At 37.7% G+C, this 25,590-nt stretch overlaps 2 protein-coding genes across 2 annotated transcripts; both read left to right on the top strand.

Annotated features, from left to right (window-relative positions):
• Positions 1–558: 558 nt before the first annotated feature.
• On the top strand, positions 559–4,127 carry LOC115928803. Its single transcript, XM_030996723.1, has 6 exons — positions 559–697; positions 1,103–1,291; positions 1,747–1,831; positions 2,476–2,664; positions 2,988–3,070; positions 3,994–4,127. Exons 1-6 carry the CDS (start codon positions 691–693, stop codon positions 4,125–4,127), a joined length of 687 nt encoding a protein of 228 aa, XP_030852583.1. The 5' UTR covers positions 559–690.
• A 1,417-nt stretch (positions 4,128–5,544) lies between these two features.
• Positions 5,545–25,066, top strand: LOC115928802 (DNA excision repair protein ERCC-6-like 2). Its single transcript, XM_030996722.1, has 20 exons — positions 5,545–5,665; positions 6,088–6,171; positions 6,990–7,105; positions 7,884–7,983; positions 8,455–8,514; positions 9,028–9,143; positions 9,596–9,711; positions 10,234–10,317; positions 12,109–12,257; positions 13,011–13,247; positions 14,160–14,231; positions 14,758–14,903; positions 16,717–16,912; positions 17,639–17,791; positions 18,453–18,542; positions 19,772–20,024; positions 20,406–20,861; positions 21,834–21,985; positions 23,248–23,363; positions 23,848–25,066. The coding sequence occupies exons 1-20, from the start codon at positions 5,642–5,644 to the stop codon at positions 25,064–25,066; spliced, it is 3,939 nt and encodes a 1,312-aa protein (XP_030852582.1). The 5' UTR covers positions 5,545–5,641.
• Positions 25,067–25,590: the final 524 nt, after the last annotated feature.

The raw sequence follows: 25,590 nt of genomic DNA, 5'->3' as shown, positions 1-25,590 counted from the left end.
AGAGAGGGAGAGAGAGAGAAAGAGATTGATTTGATAGATGTATGAAAGGGGAGGATGAAGAGAGCAAGGACATGGAGTAAAAAAAAAAAAGAGAGAGAGAAATAGAGAGAGAGAGAGAGAGAGAGAGAGAGAGAGCAGAAAGTGGTTGCTGAAAGAGGAGGGAGAGAGAGCTAGTGGAGATGAATAGATTATAACAAGTGAATGAGTGAGATTTAGAGAAGCGAAACAAGTAGAGTGATGAGAGAAAGGGATGCTGTAAGAGGAGAGAGAGAGAGAGATAGAGATAATTAGCTAGTGAAGAAGAATTGAGAGTAAGACATGAGATGAATAAGCGAGATTGAGGGATGTGAAAGAAGTACAAAGACCGACAAGAGGCTGATCCAATACGCTCACTATATTATCTACTGAGAGTGAAAGAGACTACGGTAATTAATAAAGGTCACCATTTAATCTCCTACTTGGTTACGAAAGTGCACGAAATTCGCGCAAGCTTCAAAATATTGTATGTAGCTGTATAGCTCTGTTGACGGATCAGAGCGTCGAGCAGGTCTAGCGCCATCTGCGATACCAATGCATGAGTTCGTCTGATCAAAGTCCGCGAGAGCTGAGCTGAGATGACGAGAAATGCCCTGAAACACCGGTCATTCCGGTCCCTGTGAATGAATTTTCTCAACAGAAATACTGAAAAATATGGAAGGTATATATGAGTGAATGATTAGTACGTGTATCTTGTGATTTAACGCAGTGAATGTAACGTTGAAATATCAGAAAACTTAACGTGTGCCCCACATGCTTATTTACGTGTGTGTCATGTTCAAATGGTTTCTTTCGTAGATCAATTGCTATGATGACAATTATAATGAGTCAGTTTCCGACGCCAGAAACATCATGAAAGTTTCTCATTATGTTTAAAAATTGATCTTTCAATTTCTATACAATATTGCCATTTATAAAATATGATGAGTTTATTGTTTATGAGCGAGTGTTGCTGTTTCAAGAAAAACAGATTCTACAAAAACAAATTGAATGGCTGTTAAAGCATTATTAACATGACTTAACTCGGTTTTTATTGATTCTTCTCCTTTGTCACACCATGATGTAGGAAAATGGTCCATTGGAGACAAATGCATGGCGCCATTTTCCGGTGATGGCTCCCTCTACAAAGCTGTCATCCGCAAGATAGAAGAAGATGGGGACGGACGCAAGATGGCAGAGGTCCATTACAAGGGCTTCTTGCCAGAGGATAATGAACTAGTCCCCCTTGAGGACCTTAAGGAGATGACACGATCAAGTAATGATCTTAAATTTTGTAAAAGTATAATTTACATCTATAAACACATATGCCAACATTCAAGCAAATCATTGTCTACCTTTGTTTATCTGTTTGGATAATATAATATACAAAAATGAAAGTAAATGTTTTACCTTGTAAGTTGTGATTTTTTTATAGGTGGAAGTTTTTTTCTCAAAAACAGTATAGGAAAAATAGAGAAATGAGAATATTATAGATCTTAATGTATTACACATTTAAATTCAGGCCTCATCACTTCAAATCAAAGACCCTGTGTTGATTAAAAAAAAAAACATACCCTAGATCTGAAGGATATAAATTTTGATACAATTTTCAATGGAAGGTGTTATTTATTTGGAAGCCATGAAGTCTGATTCTCACAATAAAAGAATATATGTAGACTAATAATGTGTATTCTCCTATCGTTGGTAATATTGCACTTTTTTTTTCTGCAGAGAACTCTTGTAAGAAGAGCAGTGCCCCAGATGTAGGCTTTGATAGTCCACTTTTAAATTACATCTCAGAAGAGGATAGAATTAGGTAAGAAGAATTCTTCCTTGTGCTTTGGTTTCGCTAGATCCTCTGGTCATACAAATGCTGTGGTTTGCTAGATGCAGAAGTTCTCTTTTACGCTATGTAAATGTAGGAAACATATGAGGGCATTTATTTCCTAGAATGATTGTGTTTGTTAGATGATGTCTGCAACCCACTGTATTTCTGTAAGCACCTTTTTATTTTTATTTTTATTTTTGAACTCTGCACCCTCAGTTGTGATGTTTGTTGACAGTTTGCGATGCCACCGAAATCTGGACGTATATACCAATTGGTCCTGTCCAGTATCACCTTAGATGTAGATGTAGTACCTATCTGTATACAAAGTTTATTTTTGAGTGGCAGTTGTTAGAGAGAGGGAGAGAAAGAGAGAGAGAGGTAGAGAGAGAGAGAAAGAGAGAGAGAAATAGGTAGAGAGATAGAGAGAGAGAGAGAGAGAGAGAGAGCTAGAAAGAGAGAGAGAGAGGAGAGAGAGAGAAAGTAAGAGAGAGAAAGAGATAAACAGAGAGAGAGAGAGAGACAGAGAAAGAAAGTAAGAGAGATGGAGAGAGAGAGAGAGAGAGAGAATGAGAAAGTAAGAGAAAGAGATAATCATATTTTAATTCATATTCTATTTCTATAAACTATCAAAGAGCTCAGTATGCAGACATGTATGATGACCCAAGACCAGTGAACAGACCAACCTCTACTCCACCTGACAAGAAGACTACTACACTCAAGGGGTCAAGGGTCGCTGCTGTCGTGAAGAAGCGTAAGGGGGTAGTTGCTTTCGGAGGTGATGCTAAGGCAGTCCCTAAAAGTGCAACAGTAGATAAACCAAGGTGAGATATTATTAAAATGAGTTTTTTTTCTGTCTAATTGTATGGTAAACAACTTATTTGATTTGAAATATCATGTCAAGATGTGTTGATTTGGAATCTGAAAATAATGGGGATTTATTATGGATGCACGACTTGAATGCTATTGTTTTAGATGAAAGGTACAACTTGCAAGGGCTTATTTTCTTATACATTTGATATACTTGATATATATATATTTTTATAGATATATATATATTTTTTTTTTAGTGAAGTATTAAAAATATTGTTTGATACTGAGTCTTTAAATGATCTCATAATAGATAATTTATTCTTCTCGTGGACAGGAAAATAAATCAACCAGTTGCAACATCCTCAAATGTTGACAGGACATCCAGAGATGATTGGGATATTGCTGATTTAGAAGAAGGTAACTCAGGAAACAGAGTGTTCCCCATCTCTGTTGGTCACCTACTTTTTTATTTCTCAGAAAAAAATACCAGCAACCAGAAAAAAATGTCTTCATAATATCATTATCTCAAGACTAAACTGCAATAATAGTGATGTATAGATTTATGTACAAACTAATCACAGAAGGGGGGAAAATGAAGCAGGGGGTGTTTCACAAAGACTAAGATTGACTTTAAGTTGGACTTAACTATGGCAGGCCGTTCATGCCACTGTTTGCTCTCACCCAATACTGACATTGGTCTCTCAAGGGACATACAAATCTACAGAATTTACTTTTTTTGATAGTTCATTATTGAAGGAAAAAATATATTATCTAAAGATCAAAATGGTGAGCGCAAACAGTGGCAGAACGGCCTGCAATAGTTTAGTCCAACTTAAAGTCAATCTCAGTCTTTTGAAAGACGCCCCAGGATGGTCACTGCGCTGGAATTGAGGTGGTGGGTAATTTTTACTTATTTAGAGACTACCTCAGACTGTACAGTTTGACGTCTGTTCTAAAAAAAAGGTATCATTTAAACTCCCTACGGTTTAAAATTAGGAAGTAGGCAACGTGGTCAAGTTTAAAAATTGTATGTCTTTTGTCAGATATACATGATTACATACACAATCCATGTATTGGTCGATATGATACTTTCTTTGATCCTAAAGTTAATTTATGTAAATATTCTATCTGTAGCACTTACAGGCAACGGATAGTGTACAAATTCACAAATTTAAAATGTTGACGATGATGACTGAAGTATTCTGGGCTGGGGTCTACAGAATGTGCATGTTATGCCAATATTGGAACATATTCAACACACATTTACACACATTTCAAATGAATATCCATGAACTTAGACTTCTTACAGTTTCAAGAAACTTGCCTCTGATCATTTTCAGGTTTCAGTGATAAGGATGTTGAGAAGCCACACTTTCCAGGGAAATCTGATATGAGTACCAAAGAACCTTTGACCCTCTCTAGTCCAGACAGAAGGCCATTGATACAGGTCAGTGAATCCAGATTACCGTATTAGCCGGCAATAAGGCCGCAGCGCCGCATACCCAACTTTGACATTTCAAAGAAAAAAATCAAGGGAAAAAAAAACGGACCAAAGAAAATAATCGTAATTTCCTTGTAGAACACTATTTTTGCTGCAAACTTATACCAAATTCATCAATATTCTGATAAATTTACAAGAAGTTTACCTAAAAAATGATCGTAATTTAGCAGATCTTCATTGATTTCTAAGCTAGTACTGTATCGCAGGCAGATTTGGTACCCTACTACAATGTGCGGTGTAGTACGGAATTGTGACCTCGACCTGCGCAATTGCGTTGCACGGCAGCTAGCTCCGTAAGTAACGGTCTGTCCCTTCTTTTACTTTTTGGCGATGCAATGGTACAGACTTAGATCTAGATCTACCTGCAGATTTTATTAGAAAAATAAGTTATGCAGTTTATTTTCGTCTTCATGTCAACAATGCAACAAAATATTGTCGGTAAGATGTGTGGAGTTATTCTAGAAATGTCCTGTACCATTGTATAGTCATTGTAGTCCCATATGTTGAAATGAAAGTGCTGTTTTGACCGCTGAATTTTGTTGTTGTTGCGCAAAGGCCGCACCCAGACTTTTTGATATTTTTTTTCTCCAAAAATAATGCGGCCTTAACGTTGTCAAATACGGTTACCCTAAGGCATTTAACTGAAATCACAAATGGAAAGCACTAATCACAGACATGGGCACATGGGCTACACAAACATTTGTCATCTGTATTTTGCCCTTGTGTTCACATTGTTTAAAAATTGAAAATAAATGAATTGAAATTGAATTGAAATTGAAAGAATGTGGTTCAAAAATATTCCTAGTCACATTGGAAATACAGCTACTGGGGACAATTTTGTTCCCCATAATGTTCCTAGTCTGATATATTCTTCTACAATCATCACTATTTATCTACCCTGGTTGTGCTGCCTAGTGTGAGATGGTTATCGTTTTAGCCCTTTCAATCACCGCATTTGTTACTGTTCCCCCCATTTTTTTTATGCGTCACCCTCCCCCCTTAAATAAATGTTTACACTTTAATCATTCTTATATTTTTCTGTGAATGTTCTTTTAGTTATTGATTATGTTTGAATAAATACATACCAGTAATTAAAAAAGAAAAAGTCAACCCTTTCAGTTCCCAGTCAGCTAAGCATATGCCCTATTTTCATTTATATTCCAAAGATATTATCATTATGGATTTGCCAAATGAATAAATGAATTAATTGATGAATGAATGGAAGAACAAATGAACAGACAAATAAACTTGATGCAGAAAGGAAGGAATGGCATAAGGAAAGAGGGGAACAAATTAATGAACAAACAAGGAGAAAAAGAAAGGGAAATTTCACAATTGATATCTCACTTTACCAAGACTCAAGCTTCTCTTTGTTTGATCAGGTGCCTGGAACAATCAACAGATACTTGAGAGACTACCAGAGAGAAGGGGTGCGGTTCCTCTACCGCCATTACAAGAACGATGGTGGAGCCATCCTGGGGGATGACATGGGTCTGGGTAAAACTGTCCAGGTAGGTAGGAGGACCCTTGAGGATTCAGCAGGAAGATTTCATTTCAATTCAATTCAATTTCGATTTTTTTTTTTTTTTTTTTTTTTAATAATAAAAAAAGATGTGACAAATTTCCCAAGACAAATATTGCAATATTTCGGCTAGAGTTCCATATGTACCCCCCGCTAAAATTGAAATAAAATATATAGATATAGATATTTCGTTTTCGTTTTTATTAAGCGGGGGGTACATATGGAACTCTTTCCCATGTTTCTACAGTAAAATGGAGAAAACAACTTTATAGTGGTATTTTTAATTTACCGCCATATTCTCAGTTTCAAACCCCACCATGATAGAGAACATTCCAGTGTCCGAAAACTCGTATTTATGACTATCAAGTTGATACAGTTAATTTGACATGTTTAATGTTTTGTACATTGTAGGTGATTGCATTTATTGCTGCCTTACTTGGCTTGACTGGAGGTAAAGAAGACTTGGAGAGAAGGTTACCAGAGTTTCTGCAAAAGGTAATTAAGCTTCTTTATGCATGTTTGGTATTGCAGATTGCTACAACTGTCTTTTGTTTAGTTGACTCTTCATGGTTTTAAACCTTCATCCTGGATAGGCTCATATTGCCCTTTAGTTGGCGATCCATGTACTACATATTCATGTAAGACGATCATGGAGGTTTAAACTACCGGTATTAGTTTTTAAGTGTAACAATTACCAAAATGTATTTTGCTCTTGATGTAAGGGATTCCATGTGGCTGTACTGTATTCAAAACATTAGCTTAAAATATTACTGCCATATTAAAAGAGATATTACAATTTAAATACAATATTGGTGAACAGCAAAACATCTTATAAGGCATGCATGGAACCTAAGTCCAACTTTAATTCCTTGCGAGCCCTGTACTCTTGGGTTTTATGTTATCCTTTGTTTTCTTCATACACCATAACAGTTTACCTATAGGGTACCGGGTAAAGTTCATTGAAATTGGTTTTATACATTCTACCTACATATATACATAAGTTATTTTTTAAGGTGATTTGTAGACTTTACAAAAGATAAACCTCCTTCATGAATTCTATCTTTACAAGGTATAGTTCTCATATTGGATATAAAGAAACAGAATAAATGTAAACTTTTTGCTGCAATGTTAAGGCTCGTTCCTATATATTATGACACTGGAAAACTGTCACAAAGAACAAAAACAATCCTGCGCGTATTCACTAAGCTCTAAGATACAGAAATGTGACGCTTTATATTACACTTTGCGTCTTAAAAACCTTCTTGGGTTTTTCCGTGTCATATCTGAAGGAAGTCTTATCTTTCCCTTTCCAGGAGTCTCCACAGAAATACAGCTCTAAAAAGCCAAAGACGTTTCTCATCATCTGCCCAAACTCTGTGCTCTATAACTGGCTGGATGAGTTTGAGACCTGGACACACTGCATTGTAGCGTAAGTATTCCAATGCTTGCAAACTCACTGACACCCACCCTCAAGGTAGTGTTTGGAAATGATCTTAGTTATAGTTTGATAGGGTTGATTAGTTGTCAGGATTTTCAAAATTTCTATTGCCTTTTTTAAAACAACTATTAAAGAACATGTTACTGAGACTGCAACCAAAATATCTAAAAATTAATCTTACACATATTACTGGACTTTAAGGTAGCCAGTAAAATTGCAGCCATTATAGGAAGCCGTAATGCCAGACCCAGATTTTGATTTTTTTTTTTTTTTTAACGAACTCTCACTCAGAACTTTATCAATCTTCTTCTTTTGGAATTCCAGCCACACACTTAGATTTTAAAAGCCATAGATTCAGGAATGAATAGAACTTTTTTTGTACGACTAAATGAACAATATTTGAAGGTTAGCTAGCTGAATCTGAGATGGGGTTTCCCATTCATCTTTCTAAACCTCTATGTTGAAAAGCTACGATGTATTTGCCTGTGTAGCGACCTGAGATTTCTCTGGCAACTATAACTCTGGGTGTTATTTCATCTATGTGGGTTTAGAGTTAGGGTTGAAATTGGGTTTGTGGTTAGGTTTAGGGGTAGGGTTTGGATTAGTTACATGCATGTTGTTCAGTCTAGGGTTGCGGTTTTAAATTTTGAGAGTTTAGGTAGGAAAGTACCCTGAGGCATTTTCGCAGGACCATGCTGGGTACCATCACCTCATGTAGAAGGCATGAACGGTATCTATTTCAAATCAATGTTTTTGTGTTTGTCCTTAGGAGATACCATGGAAAGGAAAGAGACGATACGCTGAGGAGGGCTATGAGAGGCAGACTGGATGCAGTGCTGACAACGTATGAAACATACAGACTATATCAGGTAAGACTATGAAGGCAAGGGGCATTATAAATATGTATTGGTGGAGCTACAGGTGTGGCATTTGCCCCCTCCCCATTGAATGGAGAAAAAAAAAAGGAAAGAGTCAATGAGAAAGATGGGGGGGGGGGCAGGGAGAAAACCCCCTCCTAAATCCTCCCCAATTAGGGCATGGCCTTGTTCATTCACATTTCATTTATATAGTAAGAACGGTGCCTCCCCTTCCCTTTGTGCTTATATCTTTTTTTCATAATACTTTGTATGATAACTTCAATTAATTTGATTATGCACAGGGAGTAGTTTTAAATGTAATATGACTATCATTTTGAGGAATGGATCTTTGTTTGGAACTCAAAATTTGTTTGGTGTAAACCACTCTCATTGGGATATACTATCCTAATGTTTTTGAAAACTCTGTGAATGTTAATTATATATTTATTTACATGTTAATGTCTAACATTTCTACTTTAACAGGACGACCTGCTCACAGTCTCGTGGGATGCTGTTTTCGTTGACGAAGTTCACAAAATCAAGGTATGGAATATGTGTATCTCTGATTGAGAGTGAAAGTGGGTTCATGAATTGGATATATCTTGCAGAGGAGAATTTTAAGATGGGCATTTATTTTTAGAAATTAAAAGTTTGGGAGGCGAAAAGCGAACTGAATCACTGTAACCCTCGGGTCTGATCAGGGTGTGCAGGTGAACCACTACACCGGGGTGTCCCCCTACTCTTATATGAACAGTGCAGTGGGTTCTAAAAATGCCGGGTGACTCTCCTTTACGCAGGGCCTCCATGTAACAGGGGAGGAGTACGTGGTTTGATTCAAACCCACGTTTTGGGGGTTTTAAAGGCAGACACTTTACCAACTAAGCCAACTCGCCTCCTAAGTCTAAGGGCCAGTGCCTCCTAGGCTCATCATTAATTATAGGCCTCTATCATCCACAAATATAGGAAAATTCAATCTAGACTATTTCATCCAGCTTGCTTAGCTAAGGTCTCATTCCTATGATACGATACAGTATTGTATCTTTTGTTTTGATGCAGGAGCCTAGCGCCCTCATCACCCAGGCGTTGAAGGACATGAATACAAACCGGAGGTATGGTCTTACAGGCACCGCTCTACAGAACAAAATGGGAGAGCTCTGGTGTGTATTGGACTGGTAAGCTAGGTCATCACCCACCTTGTATTTCTTGTGTAACTATTCTTGTTAAAGGCATCGTTTAACAATGTTAAATCTAAGATGCATGGCCCTACGTGTAATCAGTGTCTGTGATATGATGTTATATTGAAGCCCTAAAAATCTTCAAAATGATCAAGAAGTGGCTCAAAAAATTCAAATTTTTGAGTGACTGGTTTTACCATACTCGTTTTCCCCAATAGACTGTAGTGTTATGAAAACCGATCATAAATATCTTAATAATCAGACAGGCGGTCGGCTTGTAAAAGTCATGGGGTTCCTGACTGACCTAAAGGTTTATAATTATCATTAAAGTGTAGCAATAAAAGAAAAATATTATTGTTCCCAATTTGAAGAACACAGTGTGATCAATTCAGCTCTTATGATAAATCCTGTTCTTAGAGGGTTAAACTGCTTTGTTCTCTGTATTTCAGGGCTAATCCAGGCTGCTTGGGAGACTGGAGAGAATTCAAACAGGACTATGAGCAAGTCATCACCGCAGGACAAAAATATAATGCCAACAAGAGAGAATTGGCTAATGCTAGGCAAGGTATATTAAAAGCCAGGCTATCTTTGTAAAAACAGATTGAAGCGGTAAAAATTATCTAACAGATTTTACCATACCCACTTTATTCTTCCGTCGTCCTTCTCGATTTGGTAACACATTTTATTATTATGATGACTACCACTTCTACCACCACCACCATGATTCCTACTGCCACCACAGTACATTTACAGTTTGCTTTCACCACTCAACTATATATACTTGTCTTTTACTTTCTTTAAAAGTTAGAATGATGACAATTACAAGAATAATACAATGCAGTTATTAACTGAAATAAAAAATGATAATATGTTATAATTATGAGGCCTTTTTGCCTTTTACTGGCAGTCACATTTTTGAAATGTAATGTCAATTACATCTAATCTGTAGGAACTGAGGAACAGCAAGAATAAGATTACTGCCCAGTGAAGTACATATCTTGATTATTCTTTGGGCTGCAATTTAACAAAACATCACCCTTACCCTATCAAAGATAGAGGTTTAAACACATAACTGTTTTATTCCCAGTGGCCAAGAGGTTTGCATCGAAGAGATCACAGTGGATGATCAGAAGAACAAAATCTATCATTGCTCACCAGCTGCCGTCTAAAGGTAAGAGTGATCATGAGGGATGAGAATAAATGAATGATTGAGTGATGATGGGGATGGTGATGATGATGATGATGGTGGTGGTGATGATGATGATGATGGTGGTGGTGATAATGATGATGTTGATGATGATGATGGTGGTGGTGGTGGTGGTAATGATTATGATGATGATGATGATGATGGTGGTGGTGGTGGTGGTGGTGGTGGTGGTGGTGGTGGTGGTGGTGGTGGTGGTGATGATGATGATGATGATGATGATGATGATGATGATGATGATGGTGATGATGATGGTGATGGTGTTGATGATGATGGTGATGATGATGATGGTGATGATGATGATAATGATGGTGATGATGATGGTGATGACTATGGTGATGACTATGGTGATGCGGTGATGATGATGATGATGGTGCTGATGATGATAATGATGATGGTGATGATGATGATGATGATGGTGATGATGATGGTGATGACTATGGTGATAACTATGGTGATGCGGTGATAATGATGATGATGATGATGGTGATGATGATAATAATGATGATGATGATGATGATGATGATGATGATGATGACGATGGTGATGATGATGGTGATGATGATGGTGATTACTATGGTGATGACTATGGTGATGCGGTGATGATGATGATGATGATGGTGGTGGTGGTGTTGATGATGATGATGATGGTGGTGATGATGGTGATGATGGTGATGATGATGATGATGATGATGATGGTGATGATGATGGTGATGATGATGGTGATGACTATGGTGATGACTATGGTGATGCGGTGATGATGATGATGATGATGGTGATGATGATGGTGATGATGATGGTGAAGACTATGGTGATGATGATGATAGTGGTGATGATGGTGATGATGGTGGTGATGATGATGATGGTGCTGATGATGGTGATGATGATGGTGGTGGTGATGATGGTGGTGATGATGATGATGATGGTGGTGATGATGATGATAATGATGATGGTGATGATGATGATGATGATGATGGTGGTGATGATGATGATGATGATGATGATGACGACGATGGTGATGCAGTGATGATGATGAGGATGATGATGATGGTGGTGATGCTGATGATGGTGATGATGGTGATGATGATAATGGTGATGATGATGATGATGATAGTAATAATGATGATGATGATGAGGATGATAATTATAAGTTAACGACAAGGAGGATGATTATGGTGGTGGTAGTTTTGATAATGGAGGAAGATGATGATGATTTTATTGTTATGGTGATTTTGTTTACAAGAATGGTGATGATGAGGGTTGTGATGGTTCTACTGCTGTTGAAGGTGATGATGATGAGGAGGAGGAGGAGGAGAAGGATAAGGAGGAGGAGGAGGGAGAGGAAGAGGAAGGAGAAAAGGGTGAAACAATGGCGATTAAACCCTTGGTCACAATTGCCATTACGAAGTGCTACGAACGCTGTACAAACGATTTTCAGACAATGGAAATTCGGAAAGACAATGGAAAAACAGGAAGATTCAGACAATGGAAATTCGGAAAGACAATGGAAAAACATGAAGATTCGTACAAACGCACCTTTGAGACCGTAGCTTAAGATTCTGATGATAATGTTGATAAGGATGATGATGATGATTACAACCTTAATGACAATGATGAAGGTGATGATGATGAAAGTGAGTCTACCATCCCTTTTCCTGCAGGTTCATTACAGATACATTTGACCAGCTCTGTGAACTATCTCACCCCAAAACTATCACTCCAGCTAAAATATCACTTTTGATTTCTTCCTTTGACCAGATGAGAACGTAGTATTCTGTACACTGAGCTCATTTCAGCTAGACGTGTATAGAGCTCTCCTAGAATCCCAAGACATGAAGCTTGTCCTTGAAAAGAAGAACCCCTGTGATTGTGGAAGCGGTCGCAAGAGAGGGCACTGTTGCTACAAGGTAAGCAGAGCCATCTATACACAGAGTTTGGTCAACCTGGTTTGAGTTGGACAAGCACAAAACGAAAGAATATACGCCATATTGTGACCCAGTGAAACCAAGTTGGCCAAACTCTGTGTATAGATGGCTCTGAAGGTGAGTCCATCATATCATCACACAGCAGTAATCAGCATTGAAACAAATAGCCAGCAACACAGGAAACAAATAGAAAGCCTGAGTGAGCGTTCATGAGGTGATGTTATCAGTTTAAGCAAATAGTATCTGGGAAAGTGGGTGGAAGCTCAGATAACTGCTCATCTGAACCGTGAATGTGTGAGCATCACTGATGACAGTGAGGGATAGAGGGTACTCTAGCTGATCGGAGGTTCAGAACTTCTTAGTTCCTCACTTGCCTCCTAAGCTGAGCAGATTTTGGGAGATTCGCTTCCCAAGTTGTAGCACTAGTGTAGAGAGAAGAGTCTCAATTGGTGTATTCTTTAGTAAAATCTTCCTAATTATATTCAAATATGAATCTGGAGATAAGTGAATACAATTACTTACTATTTTTTTAATTTGTTGTATGTTCTCAGCTGCATGACTTATTTTGTTGCATATGAAGGTCAGGTTTTTCACCCCCATTTGTTTCAAAATGACACAATCTATGTCTATACGTACATGTACCGATATTAATCATTTGAAAGTGTTTCGGTGGGTATGTAGCTTTGACTCGATAAGAAGTGCTCATCAGATATTCTTTCTTTTTATCAATTGCAGGTTAACGAGCGCGGGGAGGGTATCAAATCATTGACCTTTGGCCTCATGAGTCTCTTGATCAAAGTATCCAATCACATCGCTCTTCTCATGCCTGATGTGTCCAAGTCCGAGAAGCAGAGGGAGAAGTCTCTGCGATACTGTCAGATAGCCTTTGCCAAGCAGCCTCAGTTCGTGGAGCTTAGCCGAGAGGCAAGGTTCGCCACGCTCTCGGATCCAATGTACTGTGGCAAAATGCAGGTGTGTTTTTAAAAACAATTATTTGTAATCCATGCTGCGTTCACTTTGAGTCTCGAGTTTGACAGACATGAGCGCTAAACAAGAACCCACTATTATTATTATTATTATCCAGTCAATCAATGAACCAAATTCATGTTGTGCAATTGAACTTGGGAAGATATCACTTTATTGAATAGGAAAAAAACAAAATTTATGATTGAGACGGAAAAAGAACATGAGAAAATGAATTGCAAATTTGTCGAGCAGCCTTGGTTTGAGGAGCTGAGCAGAGAGGCAAGATTTTTCACGCTCTCTAAACCCAACATAATGTGGGAAAAAGCAGGTGTGTGTTTATTTGTATACTTTGTAATCCAGTCAATCAATGAAGCAAATTGATGTTGTGCAATTTAACTTTGAAAGGTATTACAATACCTAATATCTCTTTAGAATTTACTGAATAGGAGAAAAATACATTGTATAATTCAAATCAGAAAAAGATGAGAAAACAAAATTTGAATTTGCCATTCATTTGATATTTTCCATGCTTTTGATATTTCCATGCTTTTTCCATTCTTTTTATCCCCCCATGAAAAGAATTTCAGAGTGAAGATATCATAACATACAGGGTTACAGGAAAAAGTTGACATCCACATTCTTGTTTGATTCAAAACTCCCTTGAAACTCCTTGTATTGACCCTTTGTGTACTAATTAATGCTGAAATTACAGTACACACATACAATTAGATACAGTACTGATACAGAACAGACACAAGATGACACCAATAAGAAGTATTCTTTTAATGAAGTTGAAATTGTCTCTATAAGGTTTAGTGTCCTTAAAATTCAGTTTTATATTTCATGTGCATATATTCTATATAAATCATATGATTCATTCAAATCTGCTACCGCTATCTTTTGGTTGCTTTCTTTTAGGTCCTGGAAAAACTACTGAAAGTTTTCAAGAGAGAAAATAGCAAGGTCTTGCTGTTTTCATGCTATACTCAAGTAAGTCTCTTTGTTTTTCTTGGTTTTGTTGGTTCTGTGAATGTATCACGATATTCTTGAGTAGTTTTATTCACGAGTAGGTAGAGTTTTGTTAAAGGTGAGAAATAATTTGTGAGCTTTGGAAGAAGTTTGGAAGAATACCACAAAAGAAATGTACCGTGAAAAGGGCTGTTTTTCAATATCTGAGGAGAAACATCTGAACAGTTTGGACCAAACTTTGACGCCAAATGTTTGTGTATAGTCCCACATACCTATATTTCTCTGTGCAGAACATGTGAGTCAATTTCTTCTTATTTTAATGTGATTTGATGAAAGTAATGAAATTTGTTCATAACAACAAATTATTTGATACAATACAATAAAGTCATTTCTATAGCGCTCTTACAAACTAATTGTTGTTTCACAGCGCTTTACATAAAAGTTATCAAAGAATCTATTGTTGATCATGGTCAAAGAGGAGATTTTTGAGACATTTTCAGAAGACATCCAGCGAAGGTGCTTTAATACTTGTCTCTTATTTATCAAGCTATTGGATATTTTGGAGATGTTCATGAAGACTACCTCCTACACGTACCGAAGATTGGACGGAAAGACTCCAGCTCACAACAGACAGAAGTTGGTCCATGAATTCAACAAGGATCCTGATATCTTCATCTTTCTCATCTCCACAAAGTAAGAAGTTAAAGCCCCACTGTACTATTTATAGCTACTTGCGCCCTCTACATAGCAAACAATGCCCAATCGGTGACCATTGGTCCCGCATGATCCTATTTTTCTTGTGTAAATTAAGAGTTGATTTGACGAGATAACCACCTGTCAGTGACAATGTAGGGAGGTCTAATCTCTCCTGGCCAAACTAGTGCAGTGGGGCTTTAACCCTTACTGTACTGGGCTATTTTGAGCATCTCGTGACTGGGGGGGGGGGGGGGCCTGGGAGGCCCCCCCCCCCCCTATGATCTCGGCCGTCAAAAGTCCAATGAACGCGAAAATTTGCATGTTTGTAGATATTTACGTAAGGAACAAGATTGTATAATTATTTTTTTCCTAATATGCAAAATTTTATCGTTATAGCCTAATTAATTATGCAAAATGCTAATTTTATGCATTTTACAGCGAATTCTTCACATTTGTCTGTAGACTTGTGAAGAATGTTGAAAATGTATTGAATAAATGTTTCCTTCATCTCAAATTCATGAGGTTACATTATTTTTATGATATTTGAAAATGCATAGGTTAATTTGCATGAATTATGAATACGCATTCATGAATATCAAATCTAGAAATATACAGGGAACTAGAATCATTACAAAAATTGTCAGACTCCACTTTTTGAATGTTAATTGAACCCATTATTCATATGAAACATATTTTCTAACACAAAATAGTTATTTTAATGTGATAAATAATGATAATTTATGCAAATTTGATGCAATTTTCAAATATTTATTTTCTTTTGTATTTTATTGTTTTTTATTTCTTATTATATCTATTGTTTTATTTCTAATGTATTCTTTTGTTCTGGAATACATCAAGTTACTTTGAGAAACATATAAAAGCAATTTGATATCAATTCATAGTATTCACATTTCTGCTTGTACATGAATATATGCAAGTATAGCATATTTTTGATGACATGCGCATACTAATTGTCATGTAACACCTTACAGGTATATCCGATTTCGACGGAAATGGTATCAAAATGTGCGTAAGACTTGAGGGAAAAAAGTCATGAAACAACAATTCAAAATTCCAAGCGGTTGCGGCGCGATCTCCAAAAATGTCGAGGGGGGGGGGGCCTCCCAGCCCCCCCCCCCCCCCAGTACAGTAAGGGTTAAAACATGTTGTATATGATTGTTAGTTTCTATGTCACCACCTATTTCATCATTGGGTTTAAAACTGAATTTAAATTTGTTCCAAACGTCTACTTTTCATGAACACTATATATTTTTTCAGGTACACAATATTACAGAGCTTCAGCCAAATTACTAATACAGTGGAAACTCATATAACGAGGTCCTTCGAAGCAAGGAAATTACCTAGTTATATCAAGAATCTTGTTATACCAGAATATACCAGTTATAACAAAGAATATAAAGAGCTGGGACCAGCAAAATCACCTTGTTATAACACAAACCGAGGTTCCACTATACATGTGATTTTTTAACATGCATTGCTCTCTTTCTGAATAAGTGCACATCATTATATTTGTGGGATTGTTTCCAGCATCATGTACACAGTTATTCAGGTTATATATGCCTGCATTAACTTCTTGTCGAAAAGTTGGCTTTTAAACTCTTGGGGTCCAAGACCCAATTGTGACTTGTTACTGTACTTAACAATACAACATATTTCTCTCTGCCAAGCAATACTCTGTTTTCATTAGGACGTTAGGATTTGGAAAGTCATTGTTAGATTCTATTGTTAAATAAACCACAAACCAATAGTCAAAGTTGATAAAGTATCTTATTATTCTTGGTTGCCTTAGGGCTGGAGGTATTGGTCTGAATCTGACGGGTGCCAATGTCGTCGTGATCTTTGACCCCAACTGGAATCCGACCTATGACCTCCAGGCACAGGACAGGGCATACCGCATAGGTCAGCATCGCGATGTCAGGGTGTACAGGTTCGTCTCTAGGGGATCGATTGAGGAGAATATGTACCTTAGACAAGTCTATAAACAGGTGAGAGTTTGTCTCAACACTAGGAAAGCCAATCTGTTCACCATCCAGGGAAGTGTTTCACAAAGACTAAGATCGACTTTAAGTTGGACTTAACTATAGCAGGCCGTTCAGGCCACTGTTTGCTCTCACCATTTACTGGCATTGGTCTCTCAAGGGATGTACAAATCATGGTCTCAAATCTACAGAATTTATATTTTTTGATAATTCATTATTGAAGGAAAAAATATTGTCTGAAGATCATAATGCTGAGAGCAGTCAGGGACATCTATGGCCTGCCATAGTTAAGTCCAACTTAAAGTTGATCTTAGCCTTTGTGAAACACTCCCCAGGTGTCAATCAAGATGTCTGTAGAATTCAGAAGGAATATATTTTTCAGATGAAAGGCCACAGACGTGAAGAGCAATGAGGATGAAATTACTATTTTGTGGTCGTACCTTGAAAAGAAAATTTTATTTTTTACTTTACTTCATTTATTTGTGTAACCATTATAAAACTTTCAACATCTTACTTCCTGAGCTCATTATTTGGATGCAAAACTGTACCAATAGTTTCTTTTTCAATAGCTTCTTTTTAGAAATAAACTAAATAGTAAATGGGATCTTTTGAAAGCTGTACTTCTGCTCATTTTCATATTTAAACAAAAATGAAATATACATATAATCTACAACTTTACAGTGTTTCCTAGTGTATTAAAATAGACATTTTTTCCATCTATTTAAAAACCAGCAAATAGCCAGTGTTGCCATGACAACAGAGAATGCCAAGCGATACTTCACAGCGGTAGCCGGGGACAAGGACCAGCAGGGGGAGATCTTTGGTCTCCAGAACCTCTTTGCTCTGAGAGTGGACGGGTCTTGTCTGACCAAAGATGTAATTCAGGTGAGCTTGAGAGTCTCTAAGCCCCTTTGTAAATAATGTACATAATTTTTTATGTCATACTTAGATTTAAGATCAACATAAGATCTTTGTGACCCCTCCCCCCCAGGAGTTAGAGAAATAAACATACAGGTACATCAATTGAAATACATAAATAAACAGGTTATATTGATACAGGTCAAATTTGAATTGAAAATCAGTCTGCAGCTGGCTAAAAATGTGTGGTCTCCGTATATGCATGTTTGTTGTTTGTCTATCTGTGCAGTCTATCCTGAATACAATTCCATTGCTCGTGGGGTCTAAGTAAAATTCATTTCCATTAATTCTTGTGCTGGGTCATCTACATGTAATAGCCTAAACAAACATTCACAAAATGGTTAAAACTTAAAGAAGGACTGCACTACTTATAGCTACGCTCTCTATATAGCAATCAATGCCTCAGTGGTACCCGTTGGTCCCCCATGATCCCCTTTTTCTTATGTTAATTGAGAGCTGATTTGATGAGATAACCCCCTGTATTAAAGTGACCATGCAAGGAGGTCTAATCCCTCCTGGCCAAACTAGTGCAGACAGGCTTTAAATAGCCTTGAAATGTATGCATGTTATGTAAAGTGACAATTTGCTTTGTGTCAAGTAATGTCTATTTCATTCATTGTTGCCATAGAGAGAAGAGAAGATTGAGCTGGGCATCTCCATGGCCAAGTACAAGCCACAGACATCGGTCGAGGAAGCACCAGAGGATTCATTAGATGAGGTCAGAACATTTATTACACTTGGACTCCAATCCATAGTATGGCCTAAAAAAAGAAAGATTATATTGCCCTTTAGGTACCAAAACATGGTTCAGTCAGTCTGAAGTTTAAAAAAACTTTTTTTTAAAAAGCCGACCGTAGATTTCAAGATTTTTGGGTCCGTCGCAAAGGGCAATACAACATTTTTTCTGTTAGGCCTTATGATGATAAGGATATCTTCTATGGCACCGGTATGCCCCATCTAGGTGCTCATGGCGCCTGCTCCAAAATATAATACATAATTATTTAAATTCTGTACATGCACTGCTTGTGGTTTGTACAGTTATAACAATATTAAATAGTTTAAGAAGTAGTTTGCAGTGTTTAGTCAATAGCCATTTGATTTTTACGTCAGAATGGCTAGTTTTTCAAATATAAGATGTGCCTTGTGAAGGATTCCATGGTACAAGCTGCTGAGATAAAGCATGAAAAGCCATTCCAAACATTTACGGGAGCCACTAGGAATAAATGCTCACCCCATGTATTATTACACATTCTACGCTCTGCAAGAAGAAATCTGTCTGCAGAGCGTAGGTTTTCTTTTGCTGGGACAAGACTATTTGACAAAAACATTTTGAATTGTTAATCTATTAAAATATTGCTTTATTGGCACTCTTCTTTTCCCCCAAGACTAAGAAGGCCATTCTTTATATCTATACAGTCAAACCTGCTTTAGTGACCACCTGTCTACAAAGACCACCTGTCTACAAAGGCCACATTTGTTGTTTCCCTTGAAAATGGTTTCTCATTGAATCATGTACTAAAGGAACCTGTCTACAAAGACCACCTGTCTACAAAGGCCACTTTTTGTGTTTCCCTTGGGTGGTCGCTATAGACAGGTTTGACTGTAGTTGCTTTGTATTGTTATCAAAAGATCATGATAGCATTTCATTTAGTCTCAATGACTTGACTAAAGAAATTTACAAAAATGCTTGTAGCACATTTATATCATAAATACTGCTTTGAAAGACTCTATCCGAATGAGAAAGGGATAGAAGGAGAGAGAGAGAGGGAGGCGGTGACAGAGACGGAGACGGTGACAGAGACGGAGACGGAGACAAAGTCAAAGGCAAAGACAGACAAAGACAGAGGGACAGAGACAGAAAAAAAGATAATTGAACATTCCTTGATCCATCTGTCCATCATTCAAACATTAAAGCCATGATTATCTCGCTCTCCCTGACTCCTGTAGCTTCTCCAAGAGGACGATGGTGGTGATGAGGAGTCCAGAGAAGCCGGAGAAGAAGACGACGAGGATGATGATATCCATGGAATGGATTCACAGTTACTAGAGGTCGAGGATGAGGACGAGGATGAGGATGAGGATGCTCGTAACCATAGTAACGATTCTGAGATGCAGGAGGAAGACGATAGGAGTTCTTCCAAGAAGACATCTCCTTGGAAGTCCAGAGTGAGGTCATCATTCACAACGCCTCGCAGAAAAGGTGAGGAGCTGCACATTCCATTCCCGCCAAAAATTGTATGATGTTTATAGTCTCAATGAATCTCATTGTTTTCAGTAGATGGATTACTAAATTCTCTCAGTCCGGTTCCCGCAGTCATTGGGTTAAAAATAGTAAAGCTTTTAGTATATTTTCCTCTGGGAGAATGGCGTGATTGAAATACCAATGATTGTATGACTTTACTCTCAATATGTCAGTCAATTGTTTAAAGATTACGTAAAGTTAGCTATCTTTGGCTTTGGGAAAGGGGGGGGGGGGCAGTTAGGGCTGGAGGGGGACATGGGTAAATTAGGAATTGAATTGCTTCTCCATCCATTCATATCTTTGCTTTCAACAATTTTTCGCCTTACATTGTACATGAAGGAAATACAACCTGCTTCTATGCTGAACTGTTTGCATTTTCTTCATTCCCTCTCTGTTATCCTTTTGAAAACGCATCGTTCAACAATCAAGATGATCATGATGATACTGATGATGATGATGTAGGAGATGGACGGAGGGGCCAACCAAGAAAACTGGCTCGTGGAAAGGCAATTCTTGGGAAGGATGGTCAACCTGTTCAGAAGGTCAAAGGTCAGACAAGAAGACGGTCACACAGCCCCCACAGTGACCACAGGAGATCAAGGACAAGTGCCAAGGATGATGATAATGATGATGATGATGATGGTGATGATTATCATGAGGATGAAGATGGAGACGAGACAAGAGGAGAGATGGAGAGAGCACAAAGAGGAAGGAAGGAGGATGGAGGGATGGTGAGAACACTGAGGATTAATCGAATGGACAGTGGCAACATCAAAACAGCAGAGGATGTGTTTAGTAAGTCTAAGATTCAGACTGGTTTTCGTTTTAGCTGTTCCAGAAAACTGGTCAGAAAAAGGTTATTGGGCTTGATCATATTATCAGAAGATTGCCTTCATGCTCTGACTTATACCTTTAATGTATGGTTTATACAGAACAAAGTGCAGTAATTTGTACACATTCTTACCAATGTTACATTTATCTCGATGGACTTTTCTGTATTGTACCAGTACTGATACGTCACATATTGTGTTTATCTCATCATGTGCATTATAGTTGGCATTCATATTCAAAAACTAAATTTATTTCGGACTATTCTGAAATAATAAATAATTTTCCTTCAAACATTATTACATGGTATACTCCAGATTTACTTACATGTACATGTAAATGTACTCTGCGATTGTTTAAACCACTGGTATATTTGTTGTGAAATATTGCAACTTCAACCCCATTTCAATGACAGGGCAAAACCATGGTTTTACTTAATTATACGATGATGTAAAATTTAATACGCTTCATATGTCTGTAACTCTGTATCTTAAAACACAGAGCTCATGGAATATGCACACAATGTTTGTAGCATGCAGTTGCCATTCATTTACACTTTTAAAAATACAGTGCCAGCTTTTTTGCCGCAGTTTACCACGTCATATCTAAACGAGCCTCTATCCTTCCTGGGGGGTGTTTCACAAAGACTAAGATCAACTTTAAGTTGAACTTAACTATGGCAGGCCGCTCATGCCACTGTTTGCTCTTACCATTTACTGGCATTGGTCTCTGTATAGGACGTATAAATCGTGGTCACAAATCTACAGAATTTACATTCTTTGATACTTTATTATTGAAGGAAAAAATATTATCTAAAGACCATAATTGAGAGACCAATAGGAAGATCAACCAGTGGCATGAGTGGCCTGTCATAGTTCAAGTCCAACTTAAAGTCGATCTTAGTCTTTGTGAAACACTCCCCTGTTGTTTCTTATGCAGAAAGGTGTGGTGTGGAGTATGTGCATTCAAATCAGAAGGTTGTCGGAGGGAGTCGTTTTGAGGACCATGTCAGCAAGGTGGCCCAGCAGGATGTCGAGATGGGCCAGTTCAGTCAGGAACCTGCCTACTGCCAAGTTCCCACACTAGACTTGGTAAATAAGTAGAGAAAAAAGAGATTGAAAGATCAGGCCTGATAATTAACTAATTTAAATCGGTTTGCCAATTTTTAATTTTTTTTCCAGATTAAAAAAAAATAAAAAAAATGATTAAAATTCCCAGATATTTTTTAAATTCTGATTTTACCTCTATTTTTTCCCCATTAAAAAAAAAAGTGCTCACTGTCACTCCTGTAGACACAAATTACTGCATTTTGGGGGGTAAAAAAAGCATGCAGCTACAATGTATTTTCTTTTATCTGTACACAAGACTTGGAATACATGACGCTGCCACTATATGGATGACAGAGAGAGACACCTGTTATAGTCTGTCTATGTCTTTCCATGCCCTCTCCTTGAATGCTATGAAAACTTGTATGCCAGACAGAGCTTCTTTTTCACTGCTGGCTGTCTGTGGAATTCTCTCTGTGACCTTGTTTGTAATATAAACCAAGAATTCTAGAAGGAAAGGCACAAAGAGATTTTTTTATAGTTCTAAAAGAAATGTCTCAGAGATTCACTATTTGTGCAAGCTAGGGGTTCCCCATAAGCCTTACATACATGAAACACAATTGTGCGCATTAAAGGGATCCGGTAACTTTGTCTCAGATTCTGAAACAAAATTCTGGATTTAGCTCATGATGCAATGATAATTATAAACCTTTAGGTCAGTCAGGAACCCCATGACTTTTACAAGCCGATCGCTTGTCTGATTATCAAGATATTTGTGATTGGAATTACAAATTTTGAAAACCGTTCGCCTGACGGTTTTCATAACACTACAGGCTATTGGGGAAAAAGAGTATGGTAAAACCGGTCACTCAAAGATTTTTACTTTTTTGAGGCACTTCTTGATCATTTGAAGCGCAATTTTTTTAGAGCTTCAATATTACACCATATCACAGACACTGATAACGCGTTGGGCCGTGTATCTCAGATTTAACATTGTTAAACGATCCCTTTAAGTTTGTTTAATGTGATTTTACCAATAAACATCATTTGGTATGACTTCTACTGCATACCTGCCTACTGATGTCGGAACAAATTCAAGAAGTCTTTTCAATAAATTCAAAAATTGTATTCAGGTTTCAAAAGAGGCCATTGTAATATTTGCACATAATAGTAGGCCATTAAAATTGTCTGAGGGTTTTTTTCTTCCCCCAAAATGTTACTTTGTGATTGTGTTGTGTTTATTTGAGACAACCTATGAAATAAACATCTCCTTTAATATGACATCCTAAACTTCACTTGATTTCTAGGAAACCGTTACAAGCCACCGAAAGCCGAATGCTGCTGGGAGGAGGATGCATGCTACTAGTCATCGCTTGGGAGATACAACTTTACTTGTTGGACAAACCCCTATCGGTGTTAGAAGGTGATTAAAGTCTTTGTTATATCATACACCGGATAATAATTTTGAATGTTTATCTCCAAATAATGAGTTGCCCTACATCTTATTATTGATCTGTACACACAATATTCATGTGCATGTAACACAACTGTTTCTAGAAAACATTTAAGTCCATCATGATTATGGTATAGCATTTCTTAATATAGGGTGCTCATTGGGAACATTTGATGCTCTTCTTTCCACAGATGACCCGCCCCCCCCCCCCCCCCCCAATTTTTTTAAAACATAGCATAATGATATATTTATCCTGACAGTCATTTAGTCTGATATCATTCTTACACTAATTAGAAATAGAAAGTTGAATAATGTCTTTATATCCTTACCTGTGTAATATAGTGAGGTACATGTTAATAGATAGAACAAGTGTCTTGTTTTACAGTATTACATTGTCTTTTTTTGTTGGTAATGCAAAGTAAGTACTTTTCATTTTGTCACAATTGAATATCAGGGATCAGTTCAAGGATATGGCGTCAGTACTAGCAGGCTTTAGCAGGCCCTCAGCTCTGGCAACTCACATCCAAGGGCTTTCAGATGAGGGCTGTCTCAAGCTTCTTCTATCATACAACAAATCCAAGTATGGCGTAGACTTCGATGAGTTCATTAAACTACCAACCCAACCCAGCAACAGTGCTAAGTCATCAGGAAACACTGGAACTGGAAAAGAAAGAGGAGAGAAGTCAAAACCAACGTTGGCTGAGACTAGGGGTCGAGGTCGAGGGAAAGGTAGAAGGGAGAGTAGAGCGAAGAGGCGAGGGGTAGCACCTATAGGTCGCAGGAAGGCTGCAGTTGGACTCGAGTTTGTAGGAACCTCGAGTGATGATAGTGCACACATTGATAGCGATGACATGGAAGGAACACTCCCATCTGTAAAAAGGAGTAATAGTAGAACAAAATCTGGAAGGTTGGAAAGAGAGATGGAGAAGGGAAGAAGGAAAAGAAGGAGTGGTGGTGGTATGGTCAGTCATGAAGTCTACCAGGAACTCTTCGATGATGACTCCTCGGATGAATGTGTCGCAGGTCATGAAGATGCTAAGATCTACAGGACGGATGCAGGGAACAGGCACAGTAGAGCCATTGCTTCTGAAAATTGCGGGAAAAAGAGCAAAGTGGTGAGATCGACAGATGAGCAAAATAAAGATGTATACGAGAGAGTGGAAATAACCCAGCAGGAAACCATGCAGGAAGGATCAAAGGATGATGCATTGTCAACCGCACGTCCAAAGACAGATGAAAGCATGTCTTTCTTGGATGATATATTCCTCTCGGATGCCCGGACACCCCGCAGAAGGCCACCTCCAAAGAAGCATGTTGCCAGGCGAGACAAATCCATCACCATGGCAACAAGCGAATCCGACTCCATATTTGTTGCGGAGAGCATAACAGAGGAAAGGTGTGATCCTAACTCGAGGGTATCTAAAGAGAAGGATAGGGTTTTTGAAGATAATGCAACTGTGGGATCAACCCTCTTCAACAGATCTAGAGTTCCTTTCGAAACAGACGTCATCATGGATACAGTAGTAGATAATGATGATGGGGATTTGTGGAAGCGTAATGAAACATTCTTGCCTCAGCAAACATATTTTGAAGAATCTGAAGAGAGCGAGGATAGTGAATCTCTGTTTGTGAGCAATCCTAAATTCAAGAGTGGGTCTGGAGCAATCACATGAGATTTTAATCTGTACAACTAAATTCATTTGAATGAAATAAGATCATGAATATTCATATTATGCAGGCCTGATAATTACCTGATTTAAATCAGTTTCCTGATTTTGGGGATTTTCCCCAATTTTTTTTCTTCTGTTTTTTAATTTTTTAAAAAATCTTCCTCGCGATTTACCCCTATTTCCCCTTATTTCCCTAATTTCCCCTTATTTTTCTCAATATTTCCCCAATTTCTTACTCAAAAGGGGGGAATTTTGTTTGACTAATTTTATCTCTCATCACATGAGTTTTAATCTGTACAATTCAAATCATTTGAATTTTAATAAGGATTATGAATATGCATGATATGCTAATTTTATCATGAGATTTTTTTAGCGTCAAGAACAAAGTGATAATCATGAGTTGCAGTACACTGTGGATGTCTGGACCCGGACTTCGCCGAGGTAGCTTAGCTTTGTGAAGTGGCAGTTAATGCTGCTGCTTTTATGACCGAGGAAGGCACCTGACCAATCTACCTACTTTTTTTCCT

This window comes from Strongylocentrotus purpuratus, unplaced genomic scaffold, assembly GCF_000002235.5.
Source record: "Strongylocentrotus purpuratus isolate Spur 01 unplaced genomic scaffold, Spur_5.0 spur5_scaffold_3, whole genome shotgun sequence".
Taxonomy (NCBI): domain Eukaryota; kingdom Metazoa; phylum Echinodermata; class Echinoidea; order Camarodonta; family Strongylocentrotidae; genus Strongylocentrotus; species Strongylocentrotus purpuratus.
The sequence above is the reverse complement of the archived record's forward strand: the minus strand, read 5'-3'. Positions and strand labels throughout refer to the sequence as shown.

Excerpts from the sequence above, each read along its gene's own strand:
- LOC115928803 (XM_030996723.1), top strand. Across the intron at positions 2,665-2,987 it reads GCAACAGTAGATAAACCAAG|GAAAATAAATCAACCAGTTG; the intron begins GTGAGATATTAT and ends TCTCGTGGACAG. Across the intron at positions 3,071-3,993 it reads TATTGCTGATTTAGAAGAAG|GTTTCAGTGATAAGGATGTT; the intron begins GTAACTCAGGAA and ends GATCATTTTCAG.
- LOC115928802 (XM_030996722.1), top strand. The coding sequence starts at position 5,642 with ATGGGTCTGGGTAAAACTGTCCAG. Across the intron at positions 5,666-6,087 it reads GTCTGGGTAAAACTGTCCAG|GTGATTGCATTTATTGCTGC; the intron begins GTAGGTAGGAGG and ends TGTACATTGTAG. Across the intron at positions 18,543-19,771 it reads CAGAGGATTCATTAGATGAG|CTTCTCCAAGAGGACGATGG; the intron begins GTCAGAACATTT and ends TGACTCCTGTAG.